Below are 18,625 nucleotides of genomic sequence, written 5' to 3'. Positions count from 1 at the left end.
TAATACAGCAGCCTTCAGAATGATCTTTTATTCATAATCATATGCTTTACCTGAACCCTCTAATAGCTTCCAGAATCAATCATTCAAATCTTGACAATGGCCTACAAAGCCCTATGAAGTTCCTTACATCCTCCAGTATTTCCCCTTGTCCTCTCCTATTTGGCAAAAACTCAGGATTTTTAGACTTCTAGTTTCCTCTGGCTGGAATTCCCCCAGAAATCTGTATAGCTTTATCTTTCGTCTTCAGACAGGTCACTGATCAAACTTCACCTATCAGTGAAGCCCTTCTTAACCATATACACTTAATACTATTATTTCTCCCCGCCCATACAGACATATCAGGTATTTTCTATTCTTCAGGACCCCTGAATCATTTTTCTCCATAGCACTTAAACACAAAAATGACAATTATGTATTACTTTTAGTTGTGCATCTCTCCTCAAAAGGGCCCAATATGATGTCAAGTGCTTACTAGTTCCAAAGGCTGTTTTGTTCTGACCGTATGCAAAGCCTGAATTTGTTGTGGAAGAGCTGAAGAGTCCTGTTGCACTGGAGGTGGCTGGAGAAGACCCAAACAAGCCAGTCGTGGTACCTGCTCCCACCTGATTCTGTGGGCCTTTCCGGTTGGCCTGATAATCCTCTAAACGAAGCTCCTAGAGTACGGGGAAACATTTTCCAAATATATACACAGTCAAAAAAATTACTTAGGCGACTAAAGACTCGAATTTAGTATTCAATTTCTATGTTCAAAAGGAACCATGATTTAAAAAACAGAAAACTATGGAATGGTTAACTTATTATAATTATAGAAAAATATTTTCAGTAGCGTATAATGGACATTAAAATCCATACCATAATTACCATGAAAACTACAGGCCAAACAAGCAACCACATCTTAATTTCAATTTTCTTTTATAGACAATACTACTTTCATTTAGACAATAATCCTATCTACTTACAGCCCAAATGTGAAGATTAGCTGATTAAAAGATGGAGGATACTGAGAAATTCAGAAAATTTAGGAAAAGAAGCAACAAAGTTTAACAGTTCTGTCTCACAAGTAAGTGGGTTTCTGTACACTTCAAAGAAGCAAGCACAATTTGGGATGCAGAAGACAATCAGAGATGGCAGTTAAAATGTACAACAAACAATTACACAGCCATAATGAACCACCTCATGCAACATGGATAAACCTCACAATCTTGACAGACACACTTAAGAGCACACAAGATCCCATTTATATAAAGTTAAAAAATGGGCAAAACATGGGCAGTCAGGATAGTGGTTACCTCTGGGAGGGGAGGACTGTGACTTCTGGCAGGGCCAAAGGGGACATTAGGGATGCTGGCAATGATTTATGTCTTGATTTGGAGCCTGATTACATGGACGTATTCACTTAGTAAAACTTACTGTGCTACATACTTATGAATTTGCATGAGTCTACTAAAAACACACGCATGTGCATACATTGCCCAGAGCAGTATGAGGAACCAATCAGAGCAGACTATTAGTAAACTATACTGGTACATACAAGCTGAATATCATCCTTGTTTAAAATAACCAATAAATAATATATTAATTAAAAAAAAACTGGTTAGTTTTTTACATAAATCCTAAAACATAATCAGAAACATTTTAAAAAGCTGCTCCCTAATAGAATCAAAAGGTTAGGGTGATACTCTGTAATGCATTTTACTGACCTCTAGTGACTTGCTTTCATATTCTTTCATAGCAGTAATACACTGGTGCTTGGTACTGATGTTAGTGCTAACTCCAGCTTTAACCATAGTATCAGTACCAGTTGGAGGCTGCAAAGGAAGATAAAAGTAACTCTGAAAGTCCAAAGCAAATGTTTAAGTTCAAGCTTTATAACCCTACTCTCCCAGACACAATTCTTCAACTACTGAACTCTGTAACCAGTCCCCTAGGTCTTTTACTGAACAAGACAGTTTTAACAGTGCTTGATTAAATACATTTCTAATCTCACCTTTTATTAAGGTTATTGCATAAGTCAATCTCAGTAACCATTATCAAAAATTCAGAGAATTAAAACAAACAAACAAAAAAACAACTCAGAGATTAATCCCATAACCAAGCCATCCAATTATCTACTAAAATATACTTAATAATATATGCATAAGGAAAGCTTTATCCAATTTACCCAATATATACATTTAACCTCTATTTCTGAGTTTTAACTCCTATTCTGCTCTGAAGTGTCTGCTTTATGACTATCGTTGCATTTAAGAAATATGGAAGCCTGGTTTTTCCTCCTATAAGCTTATGAGGCAAAGGTACTAGTAACTAAAGATTCCTACTTGTAATGTCAGTTTTCTCAATTACTGTACTTTCCAAGAAACAACAGACAATATTTTTCACTATCATTTACATTTAAGTTTAAATTCAAGATTCTAACTTCAGCAATATGAATTAACTACTTTGCCTAAGAAATTATTTATCTTCTGGAGTAAATTTTAACAAGTTTTTCCAATCCCTATTTTTGCCAGAGATTTCCATTAGGCTAACTGCACTGCCAGCCTATCTTAAGAATCTCCCAAGCAATCACATCAAGTGGTATCTTGCATCAAGTGGTAGTCCATAGATTTTCATAAGCAAAATCTTTCATTCTCTCTATCCAAATTTTCTCTAAAAAGCTGAAGAAAACACTAAACTCTATTGCCTCAATCTGCCATTTCACCAACCAAAATTTTGTTTCTAATTGGCACATAGAATACTGAGATATACCATACAGCTCCTTAAAGAGTCCTTTCAGTGATTTTTACAGTTTGCCCCATCATTCTTTATTTCTATAAAGAAATGTTTGACCATTCAAAGGTCAATTATGAACACTGTAAATACAAGTTGAATCTTGTACTAGCTTTTTCCCGTTTTTTAGCCATGGCATGGTTTGCAGAATCTCAGTTCCCTGACCAGGGACTAAACCCAGGCTGACAGTGAAAACCTGGAATCCTAACCACTAAGCCATCAGGGAACTCCTGATGCTAGCTACTTTAATCAACCTTATAAATACAAATTTAATTGGTTTGATTATAATTCAAATATAAACTATAACCTAGATATATGTTTCATGATTTTCCCTGTCTTGTTGTTTAGTTGCTAAGTTATACCAGACTCTTTTGGGACCCAAGGACTGTTGCCCGTCAGGCTCCTCTGTCCATGGGATTTACAAGTATTACCAGATACCGTTCTTAACACATTTCAGGAAGAGCGAGACTAACCTATGCATAACAGGAAAGAGAGGAAATTTTATAATTCATCCTGCAAAAAAATATACAGGAGACAAAAATACTCCACAAAGACTGGAAAATACTTACGTTAAACTTAATAGTAGTCCCAGTAGGAGCAGCTGTAAAACTACTTGGCCCAAAGAGAGAGCCAGATGTGCTACCAAAAGGATTAGAGGTGGTATTTGTAGTTCCAAAAAGTCCCCCACTGCTGGTACTTGTCCCAAAATCTATAAATTAGAAAGAAAAATGGGACAGTAACAGTAAAGAATTTAAGAATCTGTAAGCTATCTTGGAATTGGGCTGTGGCATTAGAGCAGCATTACTTTCAAATCTCTCAAGCAAGTACCTTCAAATGGATATTGCACGCGTGCACACACACACACACATACAGTTAGTTCTAGGCTCAAAACTCTGAAGTAGAACAAAATCTGACTCTTTTAGTCAGCTAAGTGTCCATAAAGTCCTTCTTGGGCATACTCACACAACAAGCTGAAAGAAACAGTACTCTTGTTTCATCAAATATTTTATCTCATTTCTCTTGGTAAGACCATACGCTGAATGAACTTGTCTTCCTGACAATGTCTTATCACAACAGTGAAACATAGAAATGGTCCAATTAGGGTAATCAAACATAGGTTAATACAAAATTTCACCCAGAAAAATAATTTAGAAAAATCAGTAGGCATGTTGATCATTTACAGAGGTAAATCTACTTTTCCAAAAAGCTGAGTTTTAAGTAATTACATAACAGAGAATGTAACTGCTATCTAAATATATTTTTCTAAATATAAAATACTACTTCTAAAGAAATTACACATGGTATCAGAAATAGCAGTAAGCAATACAAAGTTATCTGCCAATACAATAACACCCTAATACCAAGTTAAGGGGAATGGGATTTCTCACAAGCAGTCAACTATTTCTTTTCTAAAAACATGTCCTAAAACATAGTTTAAAGTAAACAGGCACATCTCTTTTGAATGAGTATTTTAGAATGCATTTTATACCATCATGGTTAAATATTTCAACATCCCCTCAAACAACTTTCCCTTTATAAAATAATGACACCTGATTAACTTATTCTGCCATATTAGTGGTAGAATGGCATCAACTCACAGGGCACACCTGTGCAACTAGCAGCGTTTCTGCCTCAAAGAACTGTGTAACGTATCCCTGGGCCGCATTTAGACTTAAAGAGAAAGAAGCCACCAATTAAACAAATTGGCCATGGCTCGGACACCACTGAGCGACTGAACTGAAGGAATGGAGACATAACTATGTCACATCCAGTACTTATCATTTCTGCATTAGTCTCTTCAAACCAGAAGTGAAACAAAGGAAGAAGGTGCCCCTGCTGTATATTATGGTTGACTACACACATTTTCCTTGAAATTCTTCCTTCTTGATACCTATGAAGTACTCTGACCTGGCCTTTCATCTTATTCTCTGGTCATTCTGTATCAGGTGCCTCTTCCTCTGCATATTCCTTAAATACCAGTCTTCCTCAGACTTCCATTCTTGGAGAGATGTACATAACCCCTTCCTTTCCAGCCTATTAAAACTTTTCAATACATTTTGAAGTTTTCCTCTCCCCATGTTTTTGCTGTCTGGTGAGAAAAGGGGGTAGATGAACACAGGAAAAAGGAGAAGAGAGAACACATTCAATAAGAAAATCAAACTGTTAGAGGCAGAAGTCCAAAGATTTACTACTTACTCCCAAAGCCTGTTGGCTTATTTTGTGCAAAGGCATTGTTTTGGGATGAGAAGAGGCTGGTTCCTGTGCTTGCAGTTCCAAACAAGCTATTTGATGTTCCCGTTGATGTGCCAAATCCAAAGCCAGTGCTTGTGGAGGTAGCTGGCTGGCTAAATGAATTGGTACCAAATAAGCCTCCTGGAGAGATACGGTGGGGGGGGGGGGGGGGTTGCGGGGAAGAGTTACACAGATTGGAGTCACTAAATGAAATCCTATACCAGCTATGAATAAACCAATTATATTCCAAATAAAATCCCTTATTCCAAATAGAATCCCTACCTGGTTTTGTCTGTGAATTTCCAAACAGGCCTCCAGTATTGTTACTAGAACCAAATGCCGATGTTCCAAATGCCCCTCCACTAGTAGTGCCAAATCCAGTATCTGATAAAGCAAATTCCAGAAACAAAATAAAATCTAAACCAGGTCAATGTTTAAAAGTTTCCTGGTCTGAAAATTAGTAACAAATTATAACTTTCTGATAAAAGAGCCAATTAATAACAATAAGTACATTCTACCAAGGATCAGAAAACCAAGAACATTCAAAATTTATTTCTACTTTTTAGAAAATTTTAACAAGATTTTATCCTGGTCATTTTTCAAGTTATTATAAAGATTAAAGTATAAATTAATTCCTACCTACAACTACTGGAGTGGATTTGTTCCTAATAACAGCTTAAATTTTTACTCCTTCATTTGTTATTTTTTAAAACTTACTCTGCCCAAATGTTGAAGTTGTGCCAAAGCCACCAGTGCCACCCCCAAAGGGTGTTCCAAATGACTTATTAAACATCTTCAAAATCTTCAGAAAACTGGAAAGAAGAAAAAATTATCACTTTTTAAAGACCATAAAATGCAGTGGAATTTTTTTCAGAAAATGTATCATTCTACAAGTTTAACTAGGCCTATTCAAACTGTAACACAATGTTCAATATCCTAAAATTCTATATGATAAAACAGACTTTGTAAAACTGAGCTAAATTGAATCAGTACCATAATGTGCAATTAAACCTTGTATCGCACCCACAACCATCCCTTTAAAACAATGTCTTCTGACCTTTTAAAAACTTAAGCCCCCCTTTAATAAAGACATCAGGTCTACTATGCACTATTTTGGTATTCCCCATGTAGGAAGTTATGCAGAATACTCCTTAAAAATTACAATGACACTCTGCTATCCCAATCTGAGAAGTAAATTTTTTGTCAGGCTTTATTTTCAATAGTTTGCACTGTAAAAAGTTCTTCCCTGTATTTTTTGGTATATAAATATTGTAATATTGTTCTTCAAACTATGTACACCCCCTCCTCCCATCTCTAAACCTGAGAGATTCTGGTGCCCTGACATTCAGAGATTACTTCTGAACACTATTCTCTATGGTCCCCTGCTACTTCTGGGAATATTACAGAAAACTTTTGGTCAAAACCTCCATTCCACATGAATGAGCCCCCTAAAATATCCAAACTGTGCACATGGTCACTTAATGCACTCAAAGTTTTTTCCCCCCTAGATTTGAATGAAAACAAGGTAAAGGTACATTTTTACAAAAAAGTAAACACTTCCCGCCCCGGTCAATAAATTTTCCTTAAATTTAAAACATCTGCTACCACTTACCTGCCAGCAGACAAGAAAATAATGAGTAAAAGTCAAACTGAAAGTCATACAGCCGTGTCCCACTCTGTGAGACCCCATGGACTATGAAGTCCATGGAATTCTCCAGGCCAGAATACCAGAGTGGATAGCCTTTCCCTTCTCCAGGGGATCTTCCCAACCCAGGGATCAAACCCAGGTCTCCCACACTGCAGGCAGATTCTTTACCAGCTGAGCCACAAGGGAAGCCTTAAGTAAACTCTTTTAATACTAAAACTCAGAAAATAGACAATCATGCTCATTTAGATTGTGACAGGTATTACGGCCTTTCTATTATTTACACATAATAAAACACTTTTTTTCTTCTAGTAAAATCATATGTCTCATTCATATAATAGGATTAAATGTAACATGCTGAGGTGTGCCCACAATGTTTGAGTCCCATTAGCACTTTGGTATTCCAACACCCCCAACACTGTGTGCAACATTGGAAAAGATGAAATAAACACTTTTACAGAAAGCAGCGTTCTGCCCCCCTCCCATATTTCCCTAAAAAAAAAATTTCCAACACTTACTTCTTTATCCCAACACCCAGGAATTTAATAACTTCTTCAGTTAAACAGAGTTCACTGAAACCAGTAGTTCAAGAGGGCGACATCAGAATTAGATGCAAGTTTTTCTAACTACAACCCCTTATACCCCATTCCAGAAGTCAGAAACCAAAATGCCCAGGATTAGGATGGAGGCATTTGTATTCTGAAAGCCTCCTCAAATGATTCTAATGCATTTCCTTGGAACTGGGGGCTGTATTTCAAGTATTCCATCATTTCTCCTTCAGTAGTAAGATGTAGTTGAATTTTCCTGACTTTTCAATCTACCAGGTGTCACAAAGTGATGAACTGGACCTTTACCGTATCAATTGGTGACTCGCCCTTTCAGGGGAAATAATTCTTGGAAGTACTAAACAGTTCATTCAGAACTGACAGTTGTGCTGGGGTCAGATGTCTGGACCAATTCATTTTGATTGTTCTCTCTCTCATACTGCAGTCTTGGGTCACAGGCCCTACAGACAAAGGAAATTCACTTTCCTTTATCTGGCTGACTAAAATTTTTCACCCATCACCAACCAATAAGGCAAAAACTGAGTTCTAATACCATTATCATGCTAAATCTGCCATTCATTTTCTTATTCAACCCTATAAACAGCAATCTATTCATGTAAATCTGATATCCTCCACAGAGCAGACATGTCAGGACTCAAATCCTCATATAGAAGATTTCTATCAGTCCGGGTTTCAGTGGTACTAGGTTCTACAGACCAAATCCACAACTTCTAATGATCAAAATTTGATTTCTAGTAGTCTTATCCTAATATACAAACCTAGCATCACACATATACTCCACAAAAGAATTTTAAGTAGTAGTAAAATATCCTGAGAAATATATCACAGTTTATAAGCTCTTACAGGTTATCTCAACAACCCTAAAAGGTGGGGTTATGCCTCATCACCTGTATTTTACAGATGAGGGAACAGGATCAGGTGTTCAACAAGTTTCCCCAAGGTCAAAGAAGGGATAAGCAGTAGCACCCCAGTTTAACCTCCGACTTCCCATGGACACCCTCAATCCTAGGATGGAAGATACTAAGCAACAAGCAAGAACATGTGCAGTATATTAAGAAAATTCATCTGTTCCAGACTCAAGAAAAAGGCCAATACAGTTTAGACTCTTGGAAAAAAGGCTTCTCACTCAAGCTCAGCCTGTCTTTATGGTTCTGGCAAGGATGAGCTTGGCTTACTCTCAAGTCTGATCATACTGGGATTCTTAGTGTTTTTTAAAAAATTATCCCCATGGAAGCAAACCAAGATTTTACAAACAGCCTCATTATTTTTATCATGATTGCTAGAAATTAAAGAATAGCTATTAAACCCTTTGCACTTCAAATAAATCAATTTCCTGACTCTGCTATGAAATGTCAGTGACTCAGTAAAAAATGCCCCCTCTCCCCTCTAACCCTTGCCCCTACCAAACAATCTACTAATTCACTCTTCAAAATCTAGCTCAGGGACTTTCCTGGTGGCCCAGTGGCTAAGACTGCTCCCAATGCAGGGGGTCCAGGTCTGATCCCTGGTCAGGGAACTAGATCCCACATGCCGCCCTCGCACCACAACTAGAGAAGCCTGCACGCCACAACGAAGACCCAGAGCAGCCTAGATAAATAAATAAATAAAAATGTTTTTTTAAAAAATAAAAAACACCTAGCTCAAATGTCATCTCTTCTAGAAGCTCTTCTTAACTCCCGTTACTAATTAGTCACTCCTTTGGGCTTCCATAGCACAGTATGATTTATTTACACGTATCTGTCTTCACTCTCTCTACCATGAACCCTGTGATAACACCAACTACACAGATCTCCCTTGAGGACTGAAGGATTTGTTGTCCCAGCTGCTGAGACGTACTACCAAAAGACGGCTTTCAGCTGTCGGTCCTCTTCAGAACTGCCTCTAATGAAGACAGTTGCCTCACCAAGGGTCAGATCCTCTTCAGAGGACCTTTGTCAGCAAAGTGATGTCTCTGCTCTTTAACATGCTCTCAAGGTCTGTCATAGCTCTTCAGGGGACAGACCATATCTAAAAGCCAGATATCTTTGTTCCAGCTTAGGATAACTCTGAAGGGTGATTTCAGCTTCATAGCCTACATGGATTGGCTGAGGCCTTCATTAAGATACTATCACAACTCAGTTTCTCCCTCAGCCCATTCTACTTCCTTCACTTCTTTCCCACAAGTGGTGATCCCAAGTGCACTCTCTAATAAAACTCATGCAGGATTATTTCCAATTCAGAGTCTGCTTCCCGAAGACGTCAACCTCTCAACCTCCCGCAACACAACCTGCAACACACAATGAACTCCAGGATAGGAACAGTACCATTTGTTTACTATCCCAGAACCTAACAAGCAGTCTGAAACACAGTTGTTCTCATTTTCTAAATTAAAGGCAATCACCACGAATGTGCTTTTAAAACTCAGTCTGAATGATCAAGTTACTTTAGAAGTAATTTCTAACTTAAAAATAAAATTATGCTAGATTAATTCTCACAATGAAAGGAAGCTGTGAAAGGAAAGATTCTTGGTAGAATTTTTCATCCAATTCTAATTAGGATTTTTCATCTAATGAGGTTGCTAAAAATAAGAGGTCATAAAATGGCAGGATACAACCAGCAGACACTTCTTTGGCCTGTATATATATACATATATATGTATATGTGGGTGTGTGTGTATATATATATATATATAGTATATTATACATACACATATGTATTTTAAAATGTTTATGTATATGTATATATTATCTTAAACTAGCTGATAACATTTAAAATAGGGATATATTATCATTGTCATGTGGCAGTGGATGAGAGGGGAGTTTGGGAGAGAATGGATAGATGTGTATGTATGGCTGAGTCCCTTTGCTGTTCACCTGAAACTATCACAACACTGTTAATCGGCTACACACAATACAGAATGTTTTTGGTGTTAAAAAAAAATTAAAATATTGCAAAAACAAGAATGGGTTATTTGTGTACCTCTCCTGTCTGGCCTTAACACCAAGCTCAGTTTCCCTCATATGATAAACACATAATGTACTTGTCAGTTTATTATGTAATGATGTCATCAACCTTAAATTACTCAACTAAAGTAGTGAATCAGGGCACTCAGCTAAGTATGTACCCAGGATATGGTGTATCAACAATAAGGCATCATCAAAACATTTGAACAAAGTTACCCTAAAAGAATTATTTCAAGTAAAAGATATTCAACAAAAGAAAGGAAGTTGCAAAAAGATAAAACTGGCAGATTCTTTATGTAAAATAGAAAAGATAAATTATTTATAGATACAAATATACATATAAAAGACTAGTAAAACACATGAAGGTGGTTACCTCTGGAGAGAGGAAGGGATATAAGACATGGGGCAGAGAATTCAGAGGATCCAAACTTTTCAGTAATGTTTACTTCCTCTATTAACAATAACAAATGACCTACAGGATGCAGATATTTACATTAACTCTATTTCCATTTAAAAAATCTATTCAAAAAAAGAAAAAGAAGTAATCCAAGTGACTGAATGGTGTGGAACTTCTAAATTCATTCAGGTTTAAAGGCAAAGCACATATTCAAGTCTTTATCCTTTCAAATATATTAACCTGTGCCAAACTGAAATCCTCCTAGAATAAATACTAGCTAAAATTTTACTTCTTACTGTGTCCCAAGCACTGTGCTAAGTGTGTTTTTTTAACGAATTATCTCTTATAAACATCCCCCAAAATCCAATGAAATAGGTGTTTTTAATCCCTATTTTACAAATGGCGAAACTGAGACAGAAATAACTTGCCCCAAATCACAAAGCTATTATTAACTCCAAAAGCTATGTTCTGAGAGTCCACAGAGTCCAGACTGCCTTAAGAAAGAATACTGACAACTAAAGGGAAATGACTTTGCACTCACTACAAATAGGGAACCTGTGAGACCAAAACTTGGCAGTATTGATCCAGCATCATTAGAAGAAAGAGACACTTCTCTGGCAAATATAGGAGATCTAGTCACCAGGAAGGTAATCTCTATGAATCAACAATTTAGAAGATATTGCCATGATTTGAATGAACTTTCCTACAAAGATGAACCACTTCTCTTACGGATGAACTGACTTATTTTCATTGCAATTCTTCTCTTTTTGGTATATAAGACATACTTAGAAAGAATAAATTAAAATGCAATAGTACTATATGGAAAGAAGCAATGTCCTTAAATTTACTGTTCTCTATGTTCAATCTTCTAAGTGATAATTCAGACTGTCAGATACAAGAAAGAGGTAGCCTTAATAACAGATAACAGTAGTCCAGTATTCCCCACTGTCCCAACTAAAGCTCAATTAACTGATGTTCAATTTTTGTGAACTTTGTGCACTCTGGGTTCAACAACAAAACTGTTTTCTTCCAGAAAAGTGGTGGACAGACCCTGAAACATGGTAACACCCAGTCAACTGCCAACTTTAAGTGCTATCTGAATGACTAAGCAAGTTTGCTGCTCTCTGACAACAGAAAATTACACAAATGGGAAGTAATTTTTTCTTTCCACTTCATTGAGTTCCTTTGTATCAAACTCAGTAAAGAGCAAAAACATTGTTAGTTAGATAAATGGACTAGTATAGTACTTTAGTTTACAAAGTACTTTTTCATACAGTCTCTCATCTTCACAGAAGTCTAAAAGACAGAAATTATCATCCACAGAAAACTGAAGTGAATGACATAATTTTTGCCTTGGGTGGGAGAGGAGGGATGGGAGTTGGTAAGAACTTCAGGTAAAAGAGTGGCTTATCCTTTTTTTTAAGAGTGGCTTATTCTTAACCACCTAATAACATATCCCAGCAAAACCACCCACTATTCTCTTGTTTTACAGTCTCCTTCTTGTGCCTGATCCCCAGATCAAGCCATACCCTTTGCTGTTGTTGTTTTTAGTCACTCAGTCTTGTCTGACTCTTTTGTGACCCCATGGACTGTAGCCCATCAGGCTCCTCTGTCCAGGGGATTTCCCAGGCAAGAATACTGTAGTGGCTTGCCATTTCCTTCTCCATACTTTTTTTTTTATAACATTCATTTTCTCTCTAAAAACTATGTCCCCTTCTCTTTCTAAAAATTGCTACTCAAGCCTCATCTGCCTCAACATGACAGTCCCAGATTACACCCTTCAGACTCCTATCAGTATAAAAATACTTCCCCTCTCCAACCCTGATTACATAAACTAATGCCTCCCAGCTGTTTGTAGTTATGGAATATATTTGCTGTCATACCATAAGCTTGAGTGTGTAAGCTGTTTGCTACCCTAGTAAAAAGTATCGTGATTTCCCTCAATTTCTCCCATTAGTGTGTAAAATTAATTTAAAATAATCCAGAGTACCTAATATAGCTCCTTCCTCATAGTTCTGAGTAGCATTTTTCACCCCCTTAAAACTCATTTTACAAATGGAAGTAGTGAAGCGTCCATTCGTCTTAGAGACAAATCTGTATTTAAAACTCTCTGCCATTTAGTCAGAAGGCAATGGCAAACCACTCCAGTACTCTTGCCTAGAAAATCCCATGGATGGAGGAGCCTGGTGGGCTGCAGTCCGTGGGGTCGCTAAGTGTCGGATACGACTGAGCGACTTCACTTTCACTTTTCACTTTCACACACTGGAGAAGGAAATGGTAACCCACTCCAGTGTTCTTGCCTGGAGAATCCCAGGGACGGGGGAGCCTGGTGGGCTTCCGTCTATGGGGTCACACAGAGTTGGACATGACTGAAGTGACTTAGCAGCAGCAGCAGCCATTTAGTATGTTTGCAATTCTCTGTGAATCTAAAATTAAGTCAAAATAAAAAGGTAAAGAAGGAACAAAAACCGCTGCTACTTGCTACTCGGTAATTGTAGTTATGATATTCAACCTCAGATCTCAATTTCTATACCTTAACGATAGGGATTATACAGCCTATGCCAAAGGATTGTTGGGAGAACAAAGATGCCTCAAACTAGAGCTCCTCAAGAGCAGATTTCAGTCTAGTTTTACAATATTTTAAATTAGAAAATCAATCACGCTAAACTTTGATCAGTGCCAAGCCAGAACTCCATACATAATATGACTTATTTCCCAATACTGCTGGTGTCACCTACTGACCATTTAAAACAACCATGAAGCACTACAGCAAAAATTAAAACAATTACCTCCCCAAACAATATACTAAGGACACTGATTATTCATTCACTTCTGCTCATCTCACATTTGCAGCCTCATTTCTAACTACTCACATTAATATATAAGTTGTATGTATTTATGTTTGGTCATACTGGGTCTTTGTTGCTGCCCAAGAGTTTTCTCTAGTTGCAGTGTACAGGGGCTACTCTTCTCATTGCAGTGGTTTCTCTTGTTGCAGAGCTACAGAGCATGGGCTCTACATATATGGGCTCAGTGGCTGTGGCTAAGGGTCTAGTTGCTACAAAGCATGTGGAATTTTCCTGGACCAAGGATCGAATCCAGTGTCCCCTGCACTGGCAGGTGGATTCTTAACCACTGGATCACCAGGGAAATCCTCACATCTTTTTAATTTACAAAACCATTTGCCTATTTCTTAAGCTTATTCCATCTAGCAAGAAGGTTAGGTGTGCAGATACTAGTAATCTTTGTGTAAAAGAAGTACATGGAAGTAGTCTAAACAAAGGTGTGAAGTGATGAGCAATTCTGATACATACTCATGAAGGATGAACTATTTTCTTCCTGAACAGGCTAATTCAGGCAATTATATTCCCCTTGATCAGAAGTGCCGTTCATAAAACAGACAGCACAAAAGCTGTTCTGGTGAAGTAAAGAGGGATGGGGACACAACAGAACCTCATCAGTGAACACTTTCAAAGAAGCTTATGGCTGTATGAACCAAGCGTGAAAAATCACTGTCTTAGATTAGTGGTTCTCAAGGCTCCTAGAAGTCCCCAAAACCTTTTTCAGGGGGCCCATGAAGTAAAAGCTATTTTTATAATAATCCTAACACATTATTTGTCTTTTTGAAAAAACTGCTGGGATGTCCCTAGTTGTTCAGTGCTAATAATGCAGGGGGTGCAAATTCGATCCCTGGACATTGAATTAAAATCCCACATGCCCCATGGCCAAAAGATTAAAAAAACTATATATTAAAAAACAAAAACTGTGCTGACCTCTGCACCTAACGGTATATAAAACTGCTAGAACGGAACACAAAACAATAGCCCCAAACTGTAGAGTCACTGGATTCTTCACTGCCACTCACTCACAGCACACATAAAAACCTACTTTCTTGAATGTCCTTGATAGAGCAGTAAATTATTGACTGTATTAACTCAACATTTCAGGGCACATCGTTTCAATATTGTGTACAATTATTCTGGGGGATGAAGTGGGAAATACTCAAAAGCACTTCTACATGTTGAACTAGAAGGGCTGCCTCAACGAAAAACAGTTGGGTGATTACTTGTGAATACAAAGTGGAACCAACAGATTTTTCTTCATGGAACACCATTTTCACTTCAAAGAATAAATGACAAACTATGTTTACTTAGATTTGAAGCAAAAATTGGAACCTTGAAAACCTGTGTATGCCACTACGAGCTTGTTAGTGTCCCAATTTTTAAAAGACTTACCTAATGAAATGTGTGGCAATATAAGCAAACGTAAATATGTCAACATTTGGAAGAGCTGCATGACTCAGTGAATCGATGATTCCCTTGTTGTTGTTTAGTCCCTAAGTCATGTCTGACTCTTTTGCAATTCCATGGACTGTAGCCTGCCAGTCTCCTCTGTCCATGAGATTTTCCAGGTAAGAATACTGGAGTGGGTTGCCATTTCCTTCTCCAGGGAACCTTCTTGACCCAGGGATTGAACCCGCTGTCTCCTGCATTGGCAGGATTCTTTACCACTGAGCCACCTGGGAAGCCCAATGATTCCTAATGACCAATATATGATGTCATAAAATCATGCTCGGGTAAACACCCATTCAAAGTGCAAGACAGACCAATGAATTTTAATGTAAACATTGTACAAAAGTTCAGGTTTGAGTGTAGTGTCAAAGGAGAAATCTACAATTATGTGAAAATTGTAGAAGTTATTAAAGCACTTTTTCCAGGACTTCCCTGATGGTCCAATGGTTAAGACTCCACACTCCCAGTGTAGGTGGCACAGGTTCAATCCCTGGTCAGGGAGCTAAGATTCCACATGCTGCCCAGTGCAGCCAATAAATAAATAAAATAATAAATCATTCCTCCCTTTTCCAATTACTATGTACCTGTATGAGGCTGGATTTTCTTCATATACGTCAACTAAAATAACTACCAACCATCTGAATGCATAAAATCTGCAAACTCAGTGGTCTTCTGTTAAGTCAGACATTAAAAAGATTTGCAAAAATGCAAAACAATGCTACTTCATCACTAAATTTTTTATTTTCATAAAGTTGTTATTTATATTAGCAAAATATTTAAATCAATCAATCTTTTCAAAATTGGTCTGTTTCTAGTAAATATTAAGCCACATAAACAGAAGCTGTTCAGAGTCTGCAATGATTCTTAAAAATATAAAGGAGTCCCAAGACCTCAAACTTGAACTGTTAAAGCCCCCTTCTAACCGTCTGACTCCAGTTTCACATCTTCCAACTCACCCTACTACCTCCGAGCTTCACTCTTAGGACCAGATATAGCATCCCATTTCAAGTACAAGCTCTTTTGCCTTCTTCCACAAAAAATGAAATAAATATCGCTCTATTTACCCAATGACCTATCCCCTTTCAAACAGGACTCTAATTTCTCCTATCTCAGAGAAAGGGAGGCTACCACAGCCAAGAAAGGAGGAACTAATGAAAGCAACTCTAGTACTCTTTTTAGCTTCCCATCCCACATTTTGACAATTTAAGGGTTTACAAGGATATCTTAACCAAATGCAACTTATTAGCTGACTCCACAAACACAGACAAAGTATGATAAAGGTAAGACTTTTTTATTGAAATATTGGGAACGTTCTCTGTAGATCAGCAGTCTCACTGAGGGGCAGTTTTGTCTCCCAAGTAACATTTGACAATGTTTGAAGACATTCTTGATTGTTAAATTTTGGGGAGGGGGTATTACAATTATCTAATCGGTAAAATACAATACATAAATGAAAAATACTTAGGTTCAATTCTAAACACACAGAATGTGCCAAATTTTCAAGAAATGTTGTTTATAAACTTTGTCTCTAATACCTATCGTTAAATCTCTAAATTTCTTATTCCCTTAAGCTTTGAACAGATTGCATAACAGATTACGGATGTGATCTTTATTTACTGGAAATTTAACATCAGTATTACTACCCCTTACTTCCTAAGGTTACTTGCTACTATAAAAATATCACAACGAAGTAACATTTCCAAGCTATGAATTTGGTTCCCTAAAAGATGTACTTGTTATTAGCGGTCAAGGAGCAAGTGGACATGAATAGTCAGGTATCAAAGTACAACATAACACACAAATGGTATGGGTCCTCTTATCTGGGCCTGGTATTTCTGGAGTACACAAATACCTAGCCTCTTTACAGACTATTTTTAGGTTTAACTCCTCCAATTTGTTTCTCCATTCAGGCAAGCACACTTACTGAGGGCCTACTATGTGAAAAACAAACTGAATACAAGACAAAACATTTTTTACCAGTCTAATAAAAAGACACAGCTGAAATACAAAATGACTGATCTCATAAACAGAAGTATCAAATAAGTGTTATAGAAGGCTGCAGGGGAAAGAATGCCAGGAGAGGCTTCCCAAAAGAGAAAATGACACAGAAAACACACCCTGTTCACCTCTTAGTATTAAGACTACAGTTCTCTTCTGCTCTTATACACTACATTTCTCAATTTTTGCTTCGTCATCAAAACAAGAAGAAAGTGAGGAGTCAAAAAATAAATTTATCAAAAGTATTTCCCAGGACTTCCTTCCTGTCCAACTTCTGGTTTGTTTTCTATATATCCAAACTTCAACAAGTTCCAAACACACCATCTATCATAACAAGTGTTTCTTTCTGAATTTATAAAACTATCACAGGGAATGATCACTGCTCTCTTCTTTCTTCCATAGCTGCTTCTCCCAAAATAGTTTAATTTCCTCACCTTATTCTATTAGTTTTCAAATTCGGTAAGAGAGGAGTTATGAGTCCCAAGATACAAGAAGTACCAAATGACTGCTATGTATCTTTCTAAGTCTTGTTTATATTTCCTGTTTTCTATTTCAACTCTACTGTAGCTCACTAACTGGACCCTTTCTTCTGAATCCTCAGCAGCTGACACAAATAAAAATTTCTGACCTAGATCAGGAAACTAGCCACTGATATGTAGCCTTATCAATTCATTCCCAATACATGATACCCCTGATGTTCTTCAATTTTTAACTTTAGTTCTCATGGTCTAGGCTAGGGTTCCACTAACGAAGCCTTTGCCTTACGGTGAACTGGGCGGGTAGTAACCAAATCGGAAACGATATTGAAAACTAGGTTTCTGCTTCCAACTACTCAATGTCACCATCTTAACCCCTCCACTTTTCTGAAGGGAATCCTCGGTAATGGGGGGCTAGAACGCCCAGAGAGGGCGGTATAGTAGAAAAATTTCCGGCACTTTCTAGTACTGTTTCTTCTCCGGGCCTCAGTTTCTCCACCTATGAAACTTGCACGTGATATGGGGTAGGGGAATTGACTTAATTTCCAAGGTCCTTATGGCTAGAGTAAGTAATCCAGAAGCCTCATCGTGTTTCTCGTCTAGCTTTATGTGGGACACGTGGGAGAACAAAAAGTAAGGTTTTACTCCATTAAACGACCTTAATTCTCAGATACAGTTTTAATAAGCTCACAAACTCCCGACCCACTCACCCTCCCCTGGGGTTGCAAATTTCCCCTTGGAGAAGCCAAAGCAAATAAAGGCCAATCCCACACGATGATCAGGGAAGTGCTGAGGAAACCGCCCCTCAGGGTTTCCCACCTAATCCCACCTCAGGGCCTGCCCAACTAACCACTGACGGGCAAATGAATGAGTACAACCTGCTAGAGAAACGCTCACTCAAGGGAGGCTTCAACCCGAGACCCCCGGGCCCAGAACCCACAGAGAGCGATACCTCAGAGCCTGAAGGGCCGCCAGGCCTCGAGGCCCGTAGGTCGCGGACCCCGCCCCCTCCCTCAGGGCAGAAGGTGCGCGCTAGGGCGCGAGACTCGGGCGCGGAGAGGGCCTGGGACGCCCCGCGCACCCGCCCTCCCAGAGTGGAGGAGGAGCCTGCCGGTCTCCGGCCTCCACCACGCCGGCTCCCGACTTACCGCGGTGCGGTGGGGGAGGGGATGTGTCAGAGTGAGGGCCTAGGCCGGACCACCACCCGCCGCTCAAGAGAGCAGCGCGCGGCAGCCACGAAACCGTCGCCGCCGCCGCCGCCGCCGCCACAGCCGCCGCCACCACCGATACCGACCGCCGCTCCGGGCGCAG

At 38.4% G+C, this 18,625-nt stretch overlaps 1 protein-coding gene across 7 annotated transcripts in view; it reads right to left on the bottom strand.

The window, feature by feature from the left end:
• NUP98 (nucleoporin 98 and 96 precursor) overlaps positions 1 to 18,621 on the bottom strand; it is an 89,096-nt gene extending 70,475 nt beyond the window's left edge. For 6 of the 7 annotated variants that reach the window (XM_055423553.2, XM_088843137.1, XM_055423554.2 and 3 more), the window contains exons 1-7: positions 18,463 to 18,620; positions 5,716 to 5,810; positions 5,281 to 5,382; positions 4,963 to 5,139; positions 3,336 to 3,475; positions 1,701 to 1,808; positions 473 to 653 (exon numbers count right to left, since the gene is read on the bottom strand). In XM_055423553.2, coding sequence (XP_055279528.2) covers positions 473 to 653; positions 1,701 to 1,808; positions 3,336 to 3,475; positions 4,963 to 5,139; positions 5,281 to 5,382; positions 5,716 to 5,791 — 784 coding nt within the window. In that variant the 5' untranslated portion in view covers positions 5,792 to 5,810; positions 18,463 to 18,620. Of the gene's footprint in view, positions 1 to 472; positions 654 to 1,700; positions 1,809 to 3,335; positions 3,476 to 4,962; positions 5,140 to 5,280; positions 5,383 to 5,715; positions 5,811 to 18,462 lie in introns of all 7 variants that reach the window. The other variant, XM_088843140.1, reaches the window with a different exon arrangement.
• Positions 18,622 to 18,625: the final 4 nt, after the last annotated feature.

The sequence above is a fragment of the Moschus berezovskii genome, chromosome 14, assembly GCF_049115385.1.
Source record: "Moschus berezovskii isolate FMDL1 chromosome 14, NW_MosBer_1.0, whole genome shotgun sequence".
Taxonomy (NCBI): Eukaryota; Metazoa; Chordata; class Mammalia; order Artiodactyla; family Moschidae; genus Moschus; species Moschus berezovskii.
The sequence above is the reverse complement of the archived record's forward strand: the minus strand, read 5'-3'. Positions and strand labels throughout refer to the sequence as shown.